Here is a 17,690-nt window from a genome sequence, read left to right as displayed (position 1 = left end):
CACATCACCAGCTTGTTATGTGATGGAATTGTTCCATACAAGATGCCATCATCTAAGAAACAGAGTTGGACACGAACAAAAGTCAAGAAAAAATAGGTGGGGACCTGATATTCATATATTAATGGGAAACATCTGAGGCCCCTATGAGAACTTGATTAGAAAATGAGAGTAAGAGCAGACAGAGATCTATGGAACAACAGCTGCAAACAAAACCCCTGAAACCTATGAAAAGCAGAAAATATGATATGAAGAATAAAAAAACTGCAAGTATCTCGATGTAAAAATGTTCTCCTAAAATGAAGACAGAAAACCTGACACTAAAATGAGCGATTAAAAGTGAATTATCAACTGTAAGACGATACATGGCTCAGAGATACTTTATGCAGAGGCTGTGGTCTCAGACAGCTTGAGTAGACACATCTGTCTGTGCTGGCATCCGAGAAGGGTTAGGCAGGCTCAGCAAATGTTGGCTGCTTATATAATTCCACCCTTTGGCTCTAGTGGTTTTTGGCTGGCTTTTGCCCTGACTGCCCCCCTCTGCTGTTGAAATCTCCTTTTAGTTGATGAGATTCATAGAGTATGGCAGAGAGGAGAACAAAATCATGCTCATCTAATTTCTGTAGACACTGCAGTCTGTGCCATTTTTTAACCTAATAGCACTTGGGTTTGTGCAGTTTGAAGCAGTTAAAAGTATTTTTAAAAGGTGCTGTCACAGCATTCTGGATCTATTGCTGTCTGCAGAGATTGGCTGCTCGACAAGTTCATTCATTCATCTTTTACTGCTTATTCGTTTCTGGGTCATGGGGGGTGCTGGAGCCAATCCCAGCTCACAGTGGGTGAGGGTGGGGTCACCCTGGACAGGTCAACAGTCCATCACAGGGCCAACACACAGAGACAGACAGAGACCAACAACCACTCACACTCAGACCTACAGACAATTTAGAGTCACCAATTAACTCAAAACATACAGTACACGTCTTTGGACGGTGGGAGGAAACCCAAACAGACACAGAGAGAACATACAAACGCCAGGCCGGGAACTAAACCCGTGGGGCAACAGTACTAAACACTACGCTGCCGTGCTTCCCGATTTTTGCTACTATTAAAGTAAAGTGAAAACTGTTTGCCTTAAACTACTCTTAAGGGCAGTTAAATAAAGACTAACTGACTGTTTCAGTAACTAACAGCACACTTTTGCAGAAACAAATATGGATTTAATCAAGAAATTTAATCATTAGAATTAATCATTATTAAAACTGACTATGTTCTGCTTGAATGCAGTGCTGGTTATTATTCTTGTAAGGAAAAACACAATCTAACCTAGCAAATTAACATTTTATTTTGGAGAAATTAAGCTAGCACAGGAAATCCAAATAGAAAGATGTATTACCAGACTTGTTATGACTAGGCCACCAAAGACAATCGGCAGAGTGAAACATTTCTCTTTCATGAAGCCAGGGCAAAGACTGCTAATGTGATTTCTACTGAACTTCTACTTAGTGCTTCATTAATCTGTATAATATGGAGTGTCAGGAAGGAAAATATAAAAAACACACACACACACACACAAAAAAACAAAACAATTATCCCGCTATAATTATTTTTTCTAACTAATTCCTGTCTGTTTTCATTTGAACCATGAGACTAGTGTGAATAAACACTTTTAAACTGACTTCCCAAGAGTATGAAGCTCTCCTGAAGTAATAGGAGTGTATTGGAAACATGGCCTGCCAATTAATCGCCCGTTTACAGGCGTGATAGGTTATATTTTTGGAGCGAATTGCTTCACTTGATATAACGCTATAAACAGACGGGTCTCTTTACTCAAACGCACTGTAAAGCTGGCACACTTTTGGCCTAAGCCCATAAATGTGGTTCCCCTTTCCACTCACGTATACATAAATGCACACACAAATACACATAAGCGCATTTTAGATAAACATGAATCCTTAACCTTAATGCCATGGCATGATGTGTGGAGGCAAGCAAGCCTTATGTGGCCCACCCCATATGAAAGTACCTGCAATCTACAGATGTGCTTTAGGTTGCAGTATGGCATAAAAAATGTACCAAAATTTAATAAAAAAAATATGCACATCATAACAGAAGCGTCACAGAGGCACAACAGATGGCAGCTCATCGGCTGAGAGGAGCCGATTAATGACCTTTGTGTGGTGGCAGTGAAAACACTGAGCTTTCTAATAGCCATAACCGAGCAGATAAATTCACTTGCTCTTGATCCATCAGATACTTTGAACCAACAAAACCCCAACTGTGTATTACAGCAACAAGATAAACAGCTGCGGTCAGTTTGGACAGATCTACACTGTTTACTCTAGGTATTTGTGTGTTTGTGTTGCCACATATGCTTAACTTCAACGCAAACCAATGGTTCATGCTGAGGCTAACAAACTTAGCTGCACACAAGTTATGAAAGTGCCATTCCACTCTTTCCCCCAGAAGATAGATATACAGTTTAATCTGCTGTTTACTCGGTGTCTGAACTCGAGAACAGATTCTTCAACCACTGCACAGAGGCAAACTTTATTGGAGTGTCAATTTTTATTAGGCTAAAATAAATTTGGAGAACTCATTAAAAAAAAGTAGATGACTTCCTGAGAAGTAGAATACGCATACGCAATACTGCAATTTTTCATGACAAAAGTCGAAAATGTTTCTCAGCCTACAACTAAAAACAATCTGGCCGAGACTAATATTGTCGAGCAAAAGTGATAGCTCCATCATTGTGCAGTGACACATGTGCTTTAAATAACAAATAAAATGCAGTCAGGGATGCTGGTGACTGTTTTTTACTGTTATGACTCTTACCTCTGGGAGAAAATGTCCCTGTAGGGGCTGCCGTGCTGCATGGCAATACCATATCCACGGTCTGGTGCGCTGTTGCTGGCAGTGTAGAGGGAGCAATCCTCATCATTATTAGCAACATACTCCAGCACTGCTGCATCCCACACAAAGCCGAACCTGCCGTACTTCACCTGAAAGGAGAAAAGACATTCAAGCACATTTAACAATGTTCAGAAAGGCTCATCCTTACAAGGGCTGCAGAATCTGTGGGGGCATCATTTTGCAATTATCTTTGTGGGTATTGTTATTGCGATATGAATTTAGCATTTCTGGTCACAAAAAAATATATGCAACCTCAACTGTTTCATCTGAATAATTAACACACGACAGTACAACACAGTTGTTGATTCACTCCCCGGGTGAAACCTCATTACATTTGTTTATTAGAAAGGTGAATGACTTAGCACATTTTCATCCTTGATCAATTAAGACAAGGCACATACTCCTGCGCGTATTCTCCAATGAAACATTCACACTAGCATGCAGATATTTCAGTTTAAAATTCCCTCTTGACTGTAGATGTACAGCTGTTAACGGCCTTTTGACTCATCTTTTTTGGACCTTGTGAACATAACACATTAGACATTTTTATACGATTGTCCGTCTTTTTTGTATGTGTACTCCAATTGTAGGGAAGATCACAGTGACTCAAGGGGCGCGTGACAGTCTGTATGAGAGATCTGAAAGTGCACGTTGTTAACATGGCTTGTCATTTACATTCAATAAATCTGTTTTCACAGGAAAATGAAAAGTGGAGAATAAACATCACATCATTATGTGATATTTACATCATTACACCTCTACTGACAACTTAGTCAAATAGCCTAAGGTGAAGAGAACCAGACACACACACACACCCACACACAGTTTTCTTCAAACACATTATTTTGGACTTGGTCTGTCATTAACTTTAATGGAATGTTATGAAATTTTAAACTCCTCTGTCTTCCCTGTGTGTGTGGCCAACTGTGTGTGTGTGTGTGTGTGCATGCTTCTCATTGTTTGTGTGTGCATGTGTGTGTGTATTACCCCAGTTGGCTTCTGTGTAATGACTAATGTCTGAAAACCGACAAGACCCTCTGATTGGGTAATTTCACAGTCCATAGTCCTCTGAAGTGTGCGTGTGTGCACATGTCTTTGTGTGCAGGAGCAATAACTCAGTCTAGAGCATCAAAATGACTCATTCTGCTCTTTACAGCCTTAAAAAAAAGTGTAAAAAGCACTTTATTACTTTGAATAATAATTTTATGGCTTTTCATTTTTGCTTTCAAATTGGAAAGATGATGGGCTTTGTGTTAAGAAAATTAGTAAAAAATCAGTTTCAATAGCTTACAATTGAACATTGATTATTTCTTTCTTCACAGCATTTGGGTGAAAAGGGCTGAAGAGAATTATTATGGACACTATGTGCGTACTGACCTTTGATGTCAGCCATGGAAAACACAACTCAAGCATTGTGAAGCTCATGAACATAAAGATTATGTTTAAGGAAATGAAAAACGTAAAAATCATTTGAAAACTTACTCTAGCTGCAGGGTTTCTGTGGGTATCACAATTTTAATACTTTTTTAATACCTTCTTAATGCCATTTTGAAGGCCATTTTACACAACTAACCACAGATACTGTGTGTATAAACATACATATGTAGAATACTAATAGTCAATTCTGAATTGCAAGCATTTAATTTGATGAAATGATGAAATCCTGACACTATTCAATATTTGACAAAATACATATATATATATCAAGTAACAATTCTATAAACAATCACTGAACGTAATGCACCAACAAAGAAATATGAGTGACTGTGTGTAATGACTGGATGTGCCTTAGTTCACTTAGTTGATTTGTGGCTCTCTGACTGCATATGAGATTTGATGGTGTTGATGCCCCTTGTGTAGAGCTTAAAGACCTTTTTACACATGTTGCAAAACCCTTCTCCAGGTGTCGGGTTAGGGTTAGGGCTGCAACCAGGTCCTAAAATCTTCTTCCAACCACTTGTGCTGGAAGTTGCATTTCCCCATTTTTGCGAATAACCCAACTTTATGACAGGGTTATCGAAATGCAATGCCACAGACATTAGGCCAAGGTCGGTTTCACCCACATACACACACACAAATTATGCTTGGCTGTTTCAGTTTGGGCTCAGCTAACAGTCTCTAATGAGAGAGTATGAAATGAAGTCTAATATAACAATAACAGAACAAATGAGAGTGGAGAGAATCCTGCACTTTCTAATAAACACCCCTGGTCTAAGAGACTACAGTATGGCATTATGATGCTGAAAAGGTTGAGAACATCAGGATTTAATGTTGGTGGCTGATTTGAACCATTCTTTTAATAATGTACTCTAAAGGCAGGTTGGAATATTAACTGTATTGTATCTTCACAATAGAAAGTCAGAGAAGTATTTCGGCTTTGGGTTTGGCTCCTTGAATGGGTTCAACTTAAAACAAAGATTGGTTTCAATGCCTTTGTCTCCGTCCTTAGATCACAATGAGACTTCAAGTTAAGTGTCATCTGCAATCTTTAATGTAATTAAACTGGACTCAATAACATTTGAATAATAACAATGCATCATTGCTTTCAATCACATAAAGGGAATTATCCCCACAATGAAAATTATGCTGGGGCCAGTGAAGGGAAATGCTCTTCCCTGCAGCAGCTACTGCTGCTTTTCATAAACAGAGACAATGTATGGGTGAACAGGGAGCAATTGACATGATGTACCAGAACAAGCACTCTGCGTGCAAAGCATCATTTTAATATTGGCCCAAGGTTAATTAATTACTAAAGACAAAATCTCGATCAAAGTGAAATCGTAAAAGTAATGTGTCGAAGGCCACCTTTCTCCTGCTGCGGTGTCTTTAATTGTTATTATGGAAGCAGCTCCAACGAAAAGGTTAACAGCTTTCTAACTGCCGGAAGATGCGTGAGCTCCAGAAGTCTGTTGAAAGCACTCATTATTCTCTCTAGCTGCAGACTAGTCAAAGCATGTTAAATGGACTAGTCTTTTGTTTCGCCTTGTTGTTAGCCTATCCTCTCCAAACTATTAACAATACAACTGTTTTTTCAGTGTCTGATACACATAAGTCATGTAACCCTGACCCATACCTCTGACTCTAACGTCTGTCTGTCACTATAGGAAATGTAAGGTCACTGGCTCACAAGATGGATGAGCTGTCAAGTTTGGTAGGGCTTGTGGGGATTATCTAGGCGAGGCACAAGCATCATTTCCATGCAAACAATTACCTTGCAATGGGCCACAATTCAATTGAGGTGTTATTCAGGTTAAACATGCTCTTTTGATACCCTGCATTCAAGCCTCTGTGTTTCCACTTAAAATAATATTCCTGTGATGTCCTCACAGACAAACAAGCAGGTCAGAAAAAGGAAAAAAAAAAGAAAAAAGAAATACCCAAAGAGTATTCCACTTGCTACTTATTGTTATCTCTGATTTAAGTTTGGCAATTTAAAAATAAAATTCATAATTACAGTAGTAATGACAAATGCTAATTGCTGACATGCTTTTGTTAACAATAACATATTTTTTTAAATACTAGAGTCCGGAGCTGCTGACCAGTTGAAAATACGCAGCAAACTAAATTTGTGTTAATATTCTAAATCTAACCAACTCCTTACAACGAAACACTTTCCCACATGCCATTTATATTGTATAATTAATATGTTCTTGCTTCATTGCGTTTTTCTTCTATAAGCGCTTCTATTGCTGTGTTACAGTAAACATAAAACCAAGTACTTTAAAGTCATCTCCCAAAAAATTTTAAAACTTTTCTCTTAGAGATGACTGATTTTCCTGCTCAGTAGCTTGCTACTGCATCTGGAGCTTTGATCAAAGCTAAAAATGGGCAGCTCTTTGTCACAGGAGGGGATGCCCAACAATAGACGAGAACAGCCTGTCTCTCATTGTAACATCATGCTCAACCCACAAACAAAAGCATCAATCCACTAATCCAAAAACACTCTATATGAATAGAGCCCACCAGTGGGCTGTGTTGATTAGTTATTTTGGTGCTAAACATACCCTAATAATAGCATTTCATAAAATGTAATAAAATTTGAATTTCATAAAACCAAATATTGTCCCAAAAACGAGGGAAAAAATAAGATAATGCTAATTCAGGCAGTTTGCAATGGCATCCAGAGAACTTCAGTGTTTTTGTTAAAGCACTGAAAATGATTGTGTTGTTGCATCTGTCAGCCTCTTCTGAAGTGAACTCTATTTTCAGTGTTGAGGACTTCACCTGATAAAATTACTGCGCTCATGCAGAAAGTCTATGCAAAAACTCATGTCTAGCTGCTGTAATTCAAGTATGTCCTTCACAAAACTCTCACACTGCAGACACTTTCACCCCTACGCCACGTCCATGGTTGTGACAACAGTCATGCCAAGGTAATTATTAGCTGCTATTTTCCTCAGAAACACTCCAATAACTGCCAGACTCACATACAGATAGACAAACAGACAATTACATGCATACACACATGTACATCCTGTCAAACATCCACCAATGAATCCTAATTACTGCATTGGACTTTTTCTCTCATGAATGTGACATGGACGACCCAGAAAAAGGCCTAATTATTAATTTAAAACCACCTTGGCATCTCTTTTCCCTCTCTTTACTCCTTTTCTCCTCTGATCACACCACTTGCATTAATTAAACTGATTCTGCTTATTTTTCACTGCTTATGTTCTGTGTGTCTTGCTCAGTTATAAGTTTTAAGGATTCTCTGTGACGGTGAAGCCTTTTGCTGGAACTCTGCTGGACTTTTTTCTGTTTGGCCTGGCACAGGATAACAGGAAAACAGGAAAAGGGGGATATTTAAAATTAAACTAATTATGCTTCCTTTTCCCCATTATTTGTCATTACTACTTTAAAATATCTGAGAAAAAGAAACAGAACTAACTGGATTGCTACTTGAACAACATCATTTGCAACGGCACCGACTGTACAATACAGCTCACAAAGAATTGCCTAGATAACCAAATGATGTGAAATAATTCGTAAATAATGAACAAAAATCAACAACACAAGAATATGTAGCAAATATTTTGCCATTAGCTCAGAGTTTAGGAATTTAAATGAATTCTGCGTGCAGTAAGTTATATTAATATTTACTTATTTGCAGTGATTTTGGTTCAATATTTACCCAAGTCCACTATCTTTCCAAAACTAAAAATGAATAAATAAATAAATGTTTAAGTTCATCATTCTACCTTCTATTTCCTAAACTTAACTAGTAATATTGAGTTTCTGAAACAAGCATATAAAACATATGAAATTGCATTTGCTCCAAAGCAGATCATTAACTTCATGGTATATGAACATCACTGATAGGAAGCAACATTGACAAACATAGTTTTTAAAGGAAAATTCTTTGAAACACTAAAGTGACTTTATCCATCAGACATTCTTTCCAGGAAACTGATAAAGAGAGCATTTTTTAAATTTCTTCTTCTTTTTTAATCATGTATTTCATGAGTGTTTTCATTTGAAAAAAAAAATAAATAAATAAAATGTCTTGAGTTTTCCCTGCAATTCTCATCATGAAGAACAGTTTTGAACAACAGGACAGTTCATTGTGGCTGGATTTACAAACAAACAAACAAACAAAAAAAAAGGTCCTCTTGATAAGCCCGACAAGTCTAAGTGTGACAGATGAAAGGTGGAAAGGTGAGCGTCGAGTACTGACGGACTGACAAAGCCACCTATACACAACTGTGTGCCTTAAGGTGAGTGTATACACATTCTGACTCCAGACAATGTTCTCCAATTATATTCAAGTTCTGGCTCTATCAGCTGTGAGGCCAGTTTCAAGAGGTCCTATCTCATCCATGGTTCAAACTGTTTTGCTTCAGAGTGTAGCCATACTGAAACATCAAAACGGCTAAACTACTCCAGGGCCCTCTCTCACTCTCTCTGTCAGACTCTTTTTCTTTCTCCTCCCTCCTCTCTGAAAAAATCCTTCAAGGGCAACCAACATGCAAAAGGAATAAGAGATTCTTCATCTCTAAGTTTAAACTAAAATATATAAAAAACCATCTTTTTCCTCATCCATAAATTACATCTTAGATTAGCACATAACAAATCGTCCCCAAGAGTGAAGTCAGTTTCTTAAATGATCAGTATTTAGCCTTTAAGCAATGGATGTGAAATGTTTTACACTTGGGAGGTTGTGTGCTTTGTTCTATCCAGTGGGAATACACTGCTGAAGTAGCTGCAATAATAAAAACTTCCGATGAAGATTCATGGCCATGATAAAGGACTTTTTTTTTTCCAGATTTAAGTTTATTATTAATTTACATAGCATTTAGCATTAAGCTATCCAGATGGATTTGTGGTGGCTGCACATGCACATCCTCACAGCAGACACCATAGTCTGCATTCATTTCTTTTTCCATCCGCCATATGAGGCAGAGAAAAAAAAAAAAAAAAAAAAAAAAATCAGCTTTAAATAGATAGAAATCTGCTTTGATCAGAGGTGGAGATCCGAATATGTAATGATTCAATCAGCAAAACATAAATATCAATTTAAATATCAGATGTTAAAGGTATCACAGATCTTAGGTAGCAGACATTTAGTTTTACCAAGGCTGATGGGGAAGTATAATAACACAACGAGAACTGCCTGAATTCAAACATGGAGAGAAGAAGAAGACAGGCAGAGTAAAATAACCAAACATGGTTGATGAGGTGGGAGCAGCAACAGGTCTTCAACGTGACTGCTGTGCAGTGATAGTTTGTATTTGATGCAGATCAGAGGGACGAGATGCAGTCAACCAAAAACCCCAGTTTTTTCCAGTTCTCCGAAGACAGACTTTTCCTGGAGCAGTTAAGAACCTGATGGGCAGAATTGTACATTTTTGAAAATGCCTATATTGACATGTATGTTTGCTTCCTAATTGGGTCTAAATAGTCACAATGTAGTCTTCCCTGATTTATTAGAAAAAAATAATGTCAGTTTCAACTACCAGTGCAGAAAGCCACACAGATAACATATTACAAGCCTTGCTTGCTAGCAACTAGGCGACATGTTTTAATTTGGAAATGTAATATATGATTTTAATTCAGAAATGATATCATTCACATTTGTGTCTTGCAGTCAGATCATTATCACCTTTGCATCTGTAACTGCTCAGAGCTGATGTCTCCCTTCAGCCCACAGTCAGTGCATGCTTCTGCACTAAGACTATGTCAAATGAGCTGATAAAGATTGAACACCAAAAGGAACACAAATCAAGATTTTCTTTTCTGTGGCTCCTGTGAAAAAGAAAGTAATGAAACAGACAGGGCTGGCACCGGGGTATAGCCCTAAAATTTTTGCCTTAAAGCAAACTTTAAGAAAACTGGAAAGGAAATGGTGGTCCAGTATTGCATATGAATTCTACTTAGCCTGGAAAGAAAGCCTAAAAACATAAAAAAGCTCTTCGTATTGCCAGAAGCTCCTACTAGTCAGAGTAGATAGAGGAAAACAAGAACAATCCCTGTTTTCTCTTCACGACTGTAGTCAGGTTGATAGAGTCATATCTCAGTGGAACCATCGATTCCTTTAGCTCTCAGCAGCAATGATTTCATGGGCTTTTTTACTAATAAAAAGTAATAATCAGAGCCAAAATTGAACAGCTTTTACATACAGTTGGCAGCAGTCCACTATCAAATACAGCAGCTTCTCAATCAAATGTAATACCTGTTGTGGAATCTTTTTCACCTAGAAATCTCTCTGAGCTAGTTTCTATATTCACATCATCTAAACCATTAACTTGTCTTTTGGACCCGATACCTACCAGGCTATTTAAATATGTCTTAACAGATTCCTGTCAACAGAACTCTCCTCTGAAGACCTAATCTTGATGCAGATATTTTGGCTAATTGCAGACACATATCAAACCAATTTTTCATTTCCAAGATTCTTTAAAAAGCAGTTGCAAGTCAGTCATGTGAACATCTGCACAGGAATGGCTTGTTTGAAGAATTTCAGTACATCATAGCACAAAAATAGCACTGTTGACCATAATGTTATATTACAAAGGCTGAAACATGAAATTGGGCTCAAAGGTGCTGCACTAAGCTGGTTCACATCCTGCTTATCAGACACGTCACTGTTTTCATGTAAAAATAAATAAATAAATAAATAAATTCACGCTACCTCAAGCGCTTTAGTTAATCATGGAGTTTCACAGGGTTCTGTCATTGGACCAATCCTTTTCACCCTATATATGCTTCCTTTAGACAATAATTTGGAAGCACAGCATCAATTTTCACTGTTATGCAGATGATATTTGTCAATGAAACCAACTGAAACTCATCAGCTAATCAGACTCAGATTCAGGCAAATGTTACACACACAAAGACCTGGATGACCTTTCACTTCTGAACTCAGACAAAATTGAAGTCATTGTACTTGGCCCTAAACACCTTAGTCAAGTATTATCTGATCATGTAACCACTCTGGATGGCATTAGTTTGGCCTCCAGCTCCACTGTTTGGAATCTTGGAGTAATTTTTCATCAGGACATGTCCCAACCAAGTCTCTAGGACAGCCTTCTTTCACCTATGCAATATTGCAAAGATCAGAAACATCCTGTCTCAAGAGGAGGCAGAAAAACTAGTCCAAACATTTGTTATGTCTAGACAAGGCTACTGTAATTCATTACTGTCTGACAGTCCCAACAATTCTCTGCAAAGCCTTCATTTGATTTATAATGCTGCAGCATGAATATTATCAGGAAATACAAAAACAGATCAAATATCTACTCTGCTGGCTTGCCTTCATTGGCTCCCAGTAATATTCAGAATAGAACTCAAAATCCTTATCCTTATGTACAAAGCTCTTAATGACCAAGCTCCATCATATCTCACAGCTCCTAACTGTCCAAGGATGTCACTTTGCTCTCTGGGTGTAGGTTTACTTGTGGTTCCTAGAGTCTCCAAGAGCGAATCAGGAGGCATATCTTTCAGCTATCAGGCCCCTCTTTTATGGAACCAACTCCCAGTATCGGTCCAGTTCTTGTTCTCTCTCAATCCCTCTACTGAGTTCTCCCCTCCTCTGCTTCACGCTCGCTCTCACTGCCTCTGATTCTCTTGATTTATTTGATTTTAAGAAAATGAAAGCAAGGTTGACGCAAGTCAGACAAGACGAGAAAAAAGCAACAGCCCAGGGGCAAGCTCAAATCTACTTCTACTATCTCTACATCTCAGGCCACATCCAATGAAAAAACTTCTCCCAATTTATGTATAGTCACTGTCATTCTTGTTATATTTGTCCTTAACCTCTCTCTTACTAAAAGATATTTTTATCTCTCCTTAAGCCAGCTAGCACTATGTTTTGTTCCCTGTCTGCTCTTGCATCCCATTTGCACTGTGCTGCTTTTATTTGGGACTCATTCGACAAATCAGAGAGCATTACAATGAGTGGCTGCTCCCCAGCCAAATATTTTCCCCAGTCTGCACGAGCTCAGTTCCTGCAGATATGTGAAGATCTGAATAAAGATAAGATTAGGTGCAAGCAAATCAATCAAGGCACAGACGAGACACGGCGCCTCCCCTTCCATGCATTATACTGCATCAATATATCCAGGAGGAAGATGGTGTGAGGATAGTTTCTCTTGAAATGTATGAGAAGAACGTGCAGTGGGATTGTGGTGATATATACGTATTTTAGTAATAACAAACACCACGTAAAATGAATACCTGAAAGTTTTCATCCAACAATACTGTCAACAGGATTCTGCAGATATTTTCAATGCAATATTATCATTTATTATTATTTATCCATTAAAACAACCTTTCAATGACCTTTTCAGAGTTCAGACTTTTGCACACGTTTGGTACCATTCTCTCACACAACAGTCTAAATTGCTTCACATGTCTGTCTGATGATCAGTGAACAATCACTTCACTTGTCCCCCCAACACACACACACACACACACACACACACAAAGATGGTTATGGTCAAATCTCAGATGACTAAAGCCCAGCACACAGGTGTCATCAATCCCTCATGAAGCGTTCTGTCCGACTGCTTGGTATAGCAGCAACAGTCACCTCTCTCCATCGAGACATAATATGACAACTTTTTCACTCCCCGCTCCTCTCTTTGTTTTCTCTGTTGTTTAATTACCCTCAGCTGTCATTAGTCCTCTTTGTTTCTTCAGGAAGAAAGGGGAAAAAAATTAATAAATAAATAAAAAAGGAAATTAATCGCCTATTGCCACGCTGTATGCAAATCTTTGCTCAGACCCCGTTAAGCTGATGAGAGATGTGATAGGAAGAGAGGAGTAATTAGCGACAGATGTTGGAGAGACGGATCATCCGACACCGATCAGTGAGCCAAAACTAAGATGCCACCCTTAATAGAATCTGGCAGAAAAATTATTTCTCTCTGTTTTCTTTTCATCTTGTCCTACTTTTTCCACGTTTTGTTATATTTACTTGTTTTCTAATTTTGTTCTCTCATGCGCACAGATGACATACAGGGAGATTCATTCACTTCCTGAGTGTCTGCTGCACTTACACTAGGCCTATACAATCAAATGTAGTTTATTTTTTGATGACAATTTAAAAAGATAATAAAAGTTAAACAACATTTTGCAACAAAGGTCAGTCATCCTACAAAAACTGTTTCAATATGGCGGTGTTGGCATTGTAGATAGGAGTGCATCACTTGAGTTGCTGAGACTTTTTATGTATTTGGGAGACACCATGCCTGTTTGGCTGCTATTCCATACTCAGACTTTAACTTAGATTGTGTATCAACAGAAAAACTACACGGATGCAACAAATTCTGGGAGTGCATAATATTAGCTTTAACATCAACAAACGTCAGTGGTGGCTTCCTGCTGTAGAACAATAAATAAGAAATGCGTTGTGATATGACTACTGGGTGTCATTAATTTTTATATTGTCTATTTAATTGTTTACATCTATAAATTGTATTTCAATCTATACATTAATTCATTAATCAAATCTTATTGTGATATTTTTTGTATTTTCCCTTTTTCTTTGCTTCAAGTTCAATCAAAACCAAAATTAAAAAGACAGAGGTGAATGAATGTTCAAAGTTTTCAAAGTCAATGAGTAGTCATAATTTCAATATACATCAAAAGAATCATATTTAGGATTTTTGCCATAATTGAGCAACCCTGACTTGTACCTTGTTGCCTAGCAGCACAGCACAGGATGGGAGCTACACTATTAGCGAAAAGCTCACGCACAGCTTGTGGAGCTTTAATTACGTGTATCATGCTCACAGTACGCGGCGCGATGGGGCAGAGATTAGCACCTTCGCAATGTGACTCTAAATTGTCCTGAGCATCAGTGCGAGTGCTAGTGGATGTATGTCTATATGTCAGCCCAGTGATAGACTGGCAGCCTGTTCAGGCTGTATCCTGCCCTCAACCAATGTCAGCTGGGATTTTCTCCAGGCCCCATGACAATGACGGATAAATAGTTTAGATAATGTTCATAGTGTTTTGCATTAAGCATTAAGTGCATTTGCATTAAGTGCATTAAGCGTTTTGCATTAAGTGCATTAAGCGTTTTGCATTAAGTCATTGAGCGTGATTAAATCACGCTCAATGAGTCTTTTCACCATTCTAAGATTGAATAATCTAAATATTTTACAAAATAATTTGAACAAAAGTAGTTTGTGGCTGGGACACTGGCACCATCACAACCTGTATTTAATGATGTTTTGAGTAAGTTCGTCTGACTGAATATACTCTGTGAAAACCCCAGGTTTAATTGGAAATAAAAAGGCCAGTGGAAATTCTGGGGGGAAAAAGTTCCAATTACAGTCATTTTTATTCCTTATTGGGAAATTGTAATTACAGAACAAGATTTTGTATCCATAGTTGCAAAAAAGATCATTAATCTGGTATTAGTTTTTCAGATTTTTTTACTGTGCTTTTATTTAAAACGAAAACTACACTGTGAACTGAAATCCTCTCTCAGGATGATAATATTTAAACTAAATCTATTCTGCCCTATCTGATGTACACTTACTTTACACAGGACACATAATAAAAATTTCTGCAAAAATGGGCAATAATTTACTCCTTGTCTGGTTGACTAAAAATACATCACAGCTAATTACATGGAAGTACATCAGAGCAGGGTTGTAGTCTTTCAGTTGTGTGATAGTTGTGTCAACAGCGATTGCTATCCAGAAGAGGCAATCTGAAGCAGAAATTAGACTGATTTTACCCAAAATTTTTCAAAAGCTTCACAAAAGTAAATTTTCAGCCTAAATTTAAGAATAATATAAGACATGAATCCTTTATCAATCCCTCAATGGGAAGTTTCAGTTGTTACAGCAACATCAAGTCAACTCAGCTTTATTATCCTATATAATTATTATCTTGTGTTTTTTCTAAATCCCGAGGGCCAAATAGCGGTACAGCCAGCAGACATAGCAAAAAAAAACAAACAACCCCCCCCCCCCCCCAAAAAAAAAAAACAAACAAACAAAAAACAACAACAAAAAAAAAAAAAAAACCCCAAAACAAAACAAAATAACAAAAAACACACTTCCACAATAATAATTAAACCACATATTGAGGATGTTAATGGCAGCAGAAACAAAAGATTTCTTTAATCTGTTTGTCCAGCAATCTGTATCTGCAGCCAGATGGGAGCAAGTGAAATTCTACAGCCACAAGGTGAGATGGCTCAGCAAGGACTGTTCAGGCCTTCTTAAGAAATAATTTTTGAGCACACATTTTTGCTCATCAGTCTGTTCTTATTTTTGATGTTAATGAGTCCAAAACAGCTGATAAAGGTAAAAGTTAAGATAGATTCAATAAAACAAAAGTAGAACATCCTCATAAAAGCAAAATCAACGTTAAAAAGGTTAAGCTTGCGCAGAAAATACAAACGCTGGTTTGCTCTGATACAAAGAGAATCAATGTGCTGATCAAAAGACAAATTTTCATCAATGATAGTGCCCAAGTATTTATACTCATGTACACATGCGGCCATGCACATGCAACTGGTGGAAAAACTGTAGGATTCTTTTTGAAATCCTCAATAATCTCTTTAGTCTTAGATACAGTAATGTCAAGATAGGATAAGAGAAGTCAGAAAGGACAGGGCCTAGGCCAGGCTGGTCATTGTGCAAAGACACAATCACAGAGTCATCGGCAAATGTAAAAATATGACGGCCTTCATACCGGCTTTGGACACAACCCTGAGGTGAGCCAGTGGAGGACATGAGAGCATCTGATAAGACATCTTTTACATTTTTGACATCAATATTTTACATCAAGTGTTAAAAAATACATTAGCCAACTGATCAGACCTGTATCAATGCACAAACTAGCCAAAATGTGCGGCTGAATACAGTTAAAATAAGAAGAGAAGGAAAACCAGGCAAGATGAGCTAAAATTGTGTTCAATAAAGGGCACAGTGCCTCTTTAACTCCCCTGCCCTGCCTATAAGCCAATTGCAGAGGATCTAGCTGATCATGAACAACATTTAGAAGTTCACTCCTCACAATTTTTTCTAATGATTTCATTACCAGACTCGTTAGTGCTACTGGCCTGAAATCATTCAATGATTGTGGCACTTTGATCTTAAGCATGGGTACAATTATGGAGTTCCTCCACAGACTTGGGATCCTGTGCAGTGACCACTGAAAAATAAAGCAAAAAAACTCTACTGCACAGTTCCTGAGGACTCGGCCTCCGATACCATCAGGGACAGGGCTCCTTCCCTCCTTCACACCCCGAAAGAGTTTCACTATATCCTTATCAGAAATGCCAGAAGAAGCACAAGAATAAACTAGATAAGGTAAAAAAATGAATTTTACAGAAACAATATATAAATTGCACAACATAATTTCACATATTTATTGTTGTGGGGGTGTGTGGTGTACTACTGGGAGCATTGTTGGTTAGTCTCACCACTGAAGGTAAAAAGGACCTGCGATAGTGTTCGTTTACACACTTTGGGTGGAATAGCCTCTCACTGAAGGAGCTCCGCAGTGCTGTCAGAGAGTCATTCATCAACTTGGATGAGAGCTCGGCTCTCACCCTCCGCACACCAACCATCTCCAGCTAGTCAAGAGGGAATGCCAGAACAGAGCTGATCTTCTTGACTAGTTTGTCAAGTCTCTTCCTGTCTGCTGCTGAGATGCTGCCTCAACAGAAAACCCCTGAAAAGATGGCTGATGCCACCTAAAAGGCTTTCAGACATGCCCCCTGAAGTCCAAAAGACCTCAGTTTCCTGAGCAGATGAGTTTCTGATGACTTTCTCAGTGTAAAGTACAGATGTGTGATTTGACCAGTCCTGGTCAAACTGTTAAGGTGAATGTCCAGGTACAAATAAGACATCACCATCTTAATGTCCATTCTCTGAAGATTCACGTTGATTTGGAGGTGGTCATGGCGTGCGCATGGGGGTGTCTGATCGAATCTTTTGAAAAATAAATTCAGGTTCACTCACTGTTGATTCCCTTCGGCCTTGAGTCTCTTTCTTTGTGTCCCGAGATGGTTCTTGGTCCTCTCCAGACATCTTCCCTTACTAACCCTCTCCCTCAGCTCCTTCAGCACAGCCTTCAGTTCCCCCCTACTTCCTGACTTGAAGACCACCTTTTTCTCCTTGAGGACAGCCTTTACCATAATTTCCAGATTATAGGTTGCTACGTTTTTCACACACTTTGAACCCTGCGGCTAATTTATGGATTTTTACGGGTAATGAGCTTCATGCCACCAATACATTTAGTGTCACATCAGACCAATGAAATAGTTTGAATTACATTAAAAGCAACGACACTATTTTCTTCAGATCAGTCATTTA

General features: G+C 38.2%; 1 protein-coding gene across 1 annotated transcript in view; it reads right to left on the bottom strand.

The window, feature by feature from the left end:
• Positions 1–17,690, bottom strand: part of grid2 (glutamate receptor, ionotropic, delta 2) — a 427,408-nt gene that overhangs the window by 25,592 nt on the left and 384,126 nt on the right. The window contains exon 14 of the mRNA XM_029511194.1: positions 2,830–2,996. Within this exon, the coding sequence (XP_029367054.1) occupies positions 2,830–2,996 (167 nt within the window). The remainder of the gene's footprint in view (positions 1–2,829; positions 2,997–17,690) is intronic.

This window comes from Echeneis naucrates, chromosome 9 (assembly GCF_900963305.1).
Source record: "Echeneis naucrates chromosome 9, fEcheNa1.1, whole genome shotgun sequence".
NCBI lineage: Eukaryota > Metazoa > Chordata > Actinopteri > Carangiformes > Echeneidae > Echeneis > Echeneis naucrates.
This window is presented reverse-complemented; position numbering and strand designations above follow the sequence as displayed.